The sequence below is a fragment of the Gossypium arboreum genome, chromosome 3 (assembly GCF_025698485.1).
Source record: "Gossypium arboreum isolate Shixiya-1 chromosome 3, ASM2569848v2, whole genome shotgun sequence".
Lineage (NCBI taxonomy): Eukaryota > Viridiplantae > Streptophyta > Magnoliopsida > Malvales > Malvaceae > Gossypium > Gossypium arboreum.
The window spans coordinates 9,436,797-9,443,669 of NC_069072.1; the positions used below are offsets into that span (position 1 = coordinate 9,436,797).

At 43.5% G+C, this 6,873-nt stretch overlaps 1 protein-coding gene across 1 annotated transcript; it reads right to left on the bottom strand.

Annotated features, from left to right (window-relative positions):
- Positions 1–3,915: 3,915 nt before the first annotated feature.
- On the bottom strand, positions 3,916–4,557 carry LOC108484824 (uncharacterized). Its single transcript, XM_017788718.1, has 2 exons — positions 4,530–4,557; positions 3,916–4,436 (listed from the first exon to the last, which is right to left on the bottom strand). The coding sequence occupies exons 1-2, from the start codon at positions 4,555–4,557 to the stop codon at positions 3,916–3,918; spliced, it is 549 nt and encodes a 182-aa protein (XP_017644207.1).
- Between the last annotated feature and the right edge of the window lie 2,316 nt (positions 4,558–6,873).

Here is a 6,873-nt window from a genome sequence, read left to right on the forward strand (position 1 = left end):
CAACTCTGAAGGTAGCTCCAACTGATATGTGACTGGCCCTACTCGCTTCAGAATCCGGTACGGCCCAAAAAATCGAGGACTCAACTTGCCCTTACGATTGAACTTCAAAACCTTTTTCCGTGGCGAGACCTTCAGAAAAACCATGTCTCCCACAGAATACTCGATGTCCTTCCTTTTCAAATCCACATAGGACTTCTGTCTATCAGAAGCCGCTTCCAGTCGATCCCAAATCAAGTGGACCTCATCCTCAGTCTCTGATACTAACTCTGGACCTAGAATACGTCGCTCACCTAACTCAGTCCAGCACAAAGGAGTGCGGCACTTACGACCATAAAGTGCCTCGTACGGTGCCATCTGAATACTAGACTGATAGCTGTCATTGTAAGCGAACTCTGCCAATGGCAAGTACTCCTCCCAACTACCATGGAAATCCATGACACAACCCCTCAGCATGTCCTCTAATATCTGAATCACCTTCTCTGACTGACCATCTGTCTGAGGATGAAAAGCAATACTGAAGTCCAGACGATAACCCAAAGCCTCATAAAGTTTCTGCTAAAATCGAGACGTAAAACGAGGATCCCTATCGGAGATGATCGAAACAGGAACCCCACGCAACCTCACTATCTCGAAAATGTAGAGCTTAGCCAGCTTTTGCAAGGAGAAGTCCATCCTAACAGGAATGAAATGTGTAGACTTGGTTAATCGATCCACGATGACCTAAACAGAGTCTTTCTTAGTAGGTGTTAGAGGCAACCCACTAATGAAGTCCATCGTTACTTGCTCCTATTTCCACATCGGTATTTTCACTGGCTGTAGCAAACCTTAAGGTAACTGATGCTCAGCTTTAACCTGCTGGTAAGTCAAACAACTAGCAACAAAGTCTGTCACCTCACGTTTCAACCTTGGCCACTAGTACAACTCTCGAAGATCCCTATACATTTTGTTGCCCCCAGGATGCATAGCGTAAGGGTTACTATACGCCTCCCTTACAATCGATATCTTCAAATTCTTATCATTAGGTACACAGATCTTATCTCGAAAACACAACACCCTATCACTGTCAATCCTGAAATCAGTGGTTGTCCTAGTCCCAACTTGACAAAATCGCAACTGAAGAGACTCATATCCTAACTGCTTATCTTTAATCTGAACCAGCCACGTTGGTCTAACCTGTAACTCAGCTAAGAGACTCCCATCGTCATAAAGATGCAGTTGGGCGAACAACGCTCTCAAATCAGCCACAGTCCTACGGCTTAATGCATCAGCCACCATATATGTCTTTCTAAGGTGATACTCAATACTGCAGTCGTAGTCCTTAAGCAACTCAACCCATTGTCGCTGCCTAAGATTTAACTATTTCTGAGTGAGGAGATACTTGAGGCTCTTGTGATCAGTGTAGATAGTACACTTATTACCGGACATGTAGTGCTTCCAAATCTTTAATGCAAAGACAACTGTAGCCAACTCCAAATCATGTGTCAGATAATTAGCCTCGTGAGTCTTCAGCTGTCGAGACTCATAGGTAACTACTTTACCGTCTTGCATCAAAATGCAGCCCAAACCCACATATGACGCATCACTGTAAACCACAAAATCCTTATAGGGTTTAGGCTGAATCAGAATTGGAGCTGAGTCAAAACTGTTTTGAGCTTCTCGAAGCTCTTCTGCTGTATGGCAGTCCAAACAAAAGGAGCTCATTTGCGCAACAACTTAGTTAATGGCTTAGCGATCAATGAGAACCCTTTTACGAAGCATCGATAATAACCTGCCAGACCTAAAAAACGACAAACCTCCGACACACTCTTCGGCTATTTCCTATCCAACATCGTCTCAACCTTACGAGGATCTACTCTAATCCCCTCTGCAGAAATTACATGTCCCAGAAATGTGACTTCTCAAGCCAGAACTCACACTTACTAAACTTCGCATATAGTTGTTCCTTCTGGGGAATCTACAAGACCACCCACAGATGCTTATCGTGCTCATCCTCCGTTCTAGAGTATACCAAGATGCCGTCGATGAACACTACCACAAACTGATCTAAGTAGGGCTAGAACACTCGTATCTTTAAGTCTATAAATGTCGCTGGTCCATTAGTTAACCCAAAGGGCATAACTAGCAACTCATAATATCCATACCGAGTCCTAAATGCCGTCTTATGTACATCGGCCTCCTTTACTCTCAACTGATGATATCCTGATCATAAATCAATTTTAGAGAATACAAAAGCCCCTCTGAACTAATTAAATAAATCGTCTATCCTCGGAAGTGGGTATTTATTCTTAATTGTCAACTTGTTCAATTGACGGTAGTCAATACATATCCTCATTGTACCATTTTTCTTCTTTACAAAAAAAGCCGGTGCTCCCCATGAAGACACACTAGGATGAATAAACTCACGATCTAACAGCTCCTGAACTTGAGCCTTTAGTTCTGCCAGCTTCTTCGATGCCATTCGATAAGGGGCGATAGACACCGGAGTCATGCCAGGAATCAACTCAATCTTAAATTCTACCTCACAGTTTGGAGGTAATCCTAGTAATTCCTCTGGAAAAACATCTAGAAAGTCCCTCACAGTACGGATGTCCTTCACCGAAGAGTCCACAGAATCAGAAACACTGATGTAGGCTAAGTATGCTTCACATTCTATCCCAACCAGCTTCTCTACTACCAACGCAGATATCACATTGCTCAGATAATTTCTTCGTTCTCCAATCACGACTGCCTCTTTTATCCTCCTCAGTCCTCAGAACCACCTTCTTTTCAGCACAATCCAGACTTACATGATGCTTCACCAATCAGTCTATACCAAGAATTAGGTCGAACTCCCCAAACGGAAGATCATCAGATCAGCCAAAAATATCAAACCATAGACTTCCAAAGGAACATCCCTGAACAACTTACTAACCCTAATGGATTGCCCCAACGGACTCACCACAGAAATCTCCCTAGAAGTGCTCTCATATGGAATCCCCTAAGTCTCAGACATAGAACATGCAACATAAGAGTACGTAGAACCTATGTCTATCAGTGCAACATAAGGTACATTAAGAATAAAAAACGTACCTATGATGACGTCTAGAGCATCTCCATCATCACGACAACATGCAACATAGACAAGTGCAGGCTGCCTCGCCTCGGTCGGCCTAGCACCTCTACCAGCTGTTCTCTGACCTCGACCCATACCGTTACCACCCCTAGCCTGTCCTCGACCCTTAAGTGGCTGCTATACTCCTCTCTGTAGCTGCACAGTCTCAACAACCGGAGCTTGTATCTGATTACCCCTCAGTGGACAATCCTTATCTTGATGCTCAGTCGATCCACACCTCAAACAAGTGCCAGTAGATTTCCAACACTCGCTTGGATGGCGTCTATTACATAGCTGGCAGCTCGCCACCCCAGCAGGTGCAATAGTAGGCCCAACTCTAATGGGCTCGTCAGTTCTGGCCTTTTTTTTAGGCCTCATCCCAGAACCGGTAGACTCAAAATCCCTCTTTATTTTCCCTTTCTCACATTTTGGCGCTCAGAGTGCTTCACCTCCTCAGTTATCTTGGCCTTCTCGACCAAGACTGAGAAATCCTGCTCCCTTTGAGGAGCTATCAGAACTCACAGACTATCTCGAAGACCATCCTCAAATCAAACATAGCGCTCATAATCATTCGTCACCATGCCCCTCACATAACGACACAACCTCAGAAATTCAGCCTCATACTCGACCACTAAACGGTCTCCCTTAGTAAGATTCAAAAGCTCACATTGCCTAGTGTCAGTGTAGCTAGCTCCCATATACTTACTCATATAGGTGGTCTTAAATAAATCCCAAGTCAACCTATCAGGCTGAGTATCCTCCTTAATGGTCAACCACCACTGGTATGCCTCATTGCGAAGCAGAGACACAGCCCCTTTGAGCTTCTATTCATCAGTAAAATCCAAGTTATCCATTATGCACTCTATGGCCTTCATCCAATACTCGGCCACTGAACGGTCTCCCTTAGTAAGATTCAGAAGCTCACGTTGCCTAGCGTCAGTGTAGCTAGCTTCCACATACTTACTCAGATAGGTGGTCTTAAATAAATCCCAAGTCAACCTATCAGGCTGAGTACCCTCCTTAATGGTCAACCACCACTGGTATGCCTCATCGCGAAGCAGAGACACAGCCCCCTTGAGCTTCTGCTCATCAGTAAAATCCAAGTCATCCATTATGCGCTCTATGGCCTTTATCCAATACTTGGCCACACTCGGAGCAACTCCAGTGATGCCCCTAAATATCTTAGCCCCATTCGACCGGATTCGTTCCGTAACTGACCCACGGCCTCCAGATCCAACATTAGCCCCAGCGACCCTCTCTAAAATTCGCAGCATGGCCTGAGATAGTGCGTCATCCCCAGCTACACGGTCCTGAGACTCAGCACCAATCTCAGTAACAGGTGACACTGGCGTCTCGCTAGTGTCCAGATTAGGGATCGTATCAGATGCGAAGGACTCAGCTCGAATCCCTCTATAGCCTCTACCTCAGCCTCTAGTACCCCGTCCACGAGTACCGCGTGCACTCATTGTAACTATTGAATTAATTTGTATTAAGAAGTTTTATACACATCAGTTTACAGTTTCGATAATTGGAAATTGTTATCGCGAATAGCAAGTCTCACTATGGTTTCAGTTTACACTACCTAAGGTGTCTCAGCAAAACACAACCTATAGTAGTCTCAATATATAGGCATAGCATCTCAGACAGATACAGATAAAACTCAATTTAGGTACGCTTCCAAACAATATACATCAGAGTTTCAGAGAACTTACAAGATCGGCAATGGAGACTCGGTGAACCATTTCTTTTTCAAAAACAATTTCCAATTATTTTATCACTGATTTTCAAAACCATTCCTTTTTACCGCCCAAAACCACAATAGATTTTTTGCAAACCTGACTCTGATACTACTAAATGTAACACCCCAAACTCGGTCCAGACGTTATGGTCGAATCTGGCGGCGTTACATGATAGTGCTTTTATAAAAGCTTAGGAAGTTAAAATCATTCAGATTATTATCTTTACTTAAATTGGGAAATCCTTATTCCATTAATTGTTTGAAAATAATTCTTTTATGCGGAAGCTAAAATATCAATAATTCATAAATCAACAATTTGACAATTTAACAACCCCAAAATAAACTCGAAATAAATAGCTCATGTCCAAAAATTAAATCCCAAAACAAATATAGGAAAAAAATTGAACAAATGAAATAAACGTTACTCAAAAATCCACGAGTCTAATAGTGGTTACCATCGAGCCCTCTGCCACATCGATCTGTCTACTGCTGAGGATTACCTGACATAAAATAAATAAAGGGGTGAGTTTTCACATCAGTGTGTACATCCCCACAAACAGTATGCATATAAACAGATAACAGGATACAGATATTCAGCCTTAGCCATATTGATGTCGCATGCAGACGAGATCAGATATCAGAGAATAGAAATCATGCCCACCAACCTTGCACACCAACTCCGTCCAACCCAACACACCATGTGGGGATAAAATCGCCCTACCCAGCCCTACACACCAAGTATGGGGATAAAATTGACTGATCCAGCCCTATACACCAAGTGGTACTGTAAAACAGTACATAACAGATATATGCAGCGTAACTGCCTGATAATAGACTAATCGCCTCCAGACTTCCTTCTCTTCATAACAACCCAAACTAATGCAATGCATCATGAATATCGTGGCATACTTTCCTGCAGAAATCAGATTATATCATAGCAGAACAGATATACGAAATCAGGCAGATATACATGCTTGTCGTTACATGTTTTACATACAACACAGTAATAATTCACAGTATGGGATAAAAAAAATGCTTACTGATCCTAATCGACTAAGGCGACCCGTGCAACCTTACCGAACATTTTAGGAAAATTGGGCTCACACGCCTGTGTGCCCTGCCCGTGTGGGCCTACACGCCCGTATAGATCACACAGCCTAGCCCAAGACCCATACGCCCATGTGGTTCACCCGTGTGACCCACACGCCTGTGAGGCCCAGACGGCCCAAATTAGCTTTATTCGTGTGGATCACATAGCCTATCCCAAGACCCACACGCCCGTGTGGTTCACCCGTGTGACCTACACGCTCGTGCGGCTTACAAAGCCCAAATGGTCCAGCCCGTGCCTCGCACATGGCCTCGCCAACCTCACACGCCTATGTCTGTCGCGCTCGTGTGGTGCACGCACAGCCTGGCTCATCTGTCACACGTCCGTGTCTTGCGACGCAAGCTACTATACGGGCAGACCACACGCCCATGTAGAGTCGACAGATTGGTTTTTTGGCTTTCACCAAAACTCGTTTTCTGTACAATCGGAGTATACACCTGGTTTGTTTTAGCTACTAATCAAACCACGAGCACTCCAAAGCCTAAGATTGACAAACCCGAGCCCAAATCAATCACTTAAATCATTTTACCTTAGAATGAACAAATCCTGAATTGAGAGATCTACTTACCTTTGATGAATAATGGTATTTCTTCGTTTGCTAAGAACTCAATTACTGATCTACCGAGCCTTGATTAATCCCTAAACAGAAACCAAAGTCACTCTTAACAATCTCCAATAGAAAACATTTAACTTAATTTAAACGCTACTTACCGAATCGATAGAACCGTTTGAACACGCCTAAGCTTATCGAAAAAGAAAAGAAAAACAAAGGAGAAAGGAAAGGAAGCAGAGAATTTTCGGCACAAGGGAAATTGAGAAAAAAGAAAAACGGAAGAGAAACAACTGTTGACAGAAAAGAGGAAAAGAAGAAAATCCTAGGTTTTCCCTTAAGCCCACAACTCAGAAATTACTAAAGCCCATTTCTTACTGGAACTT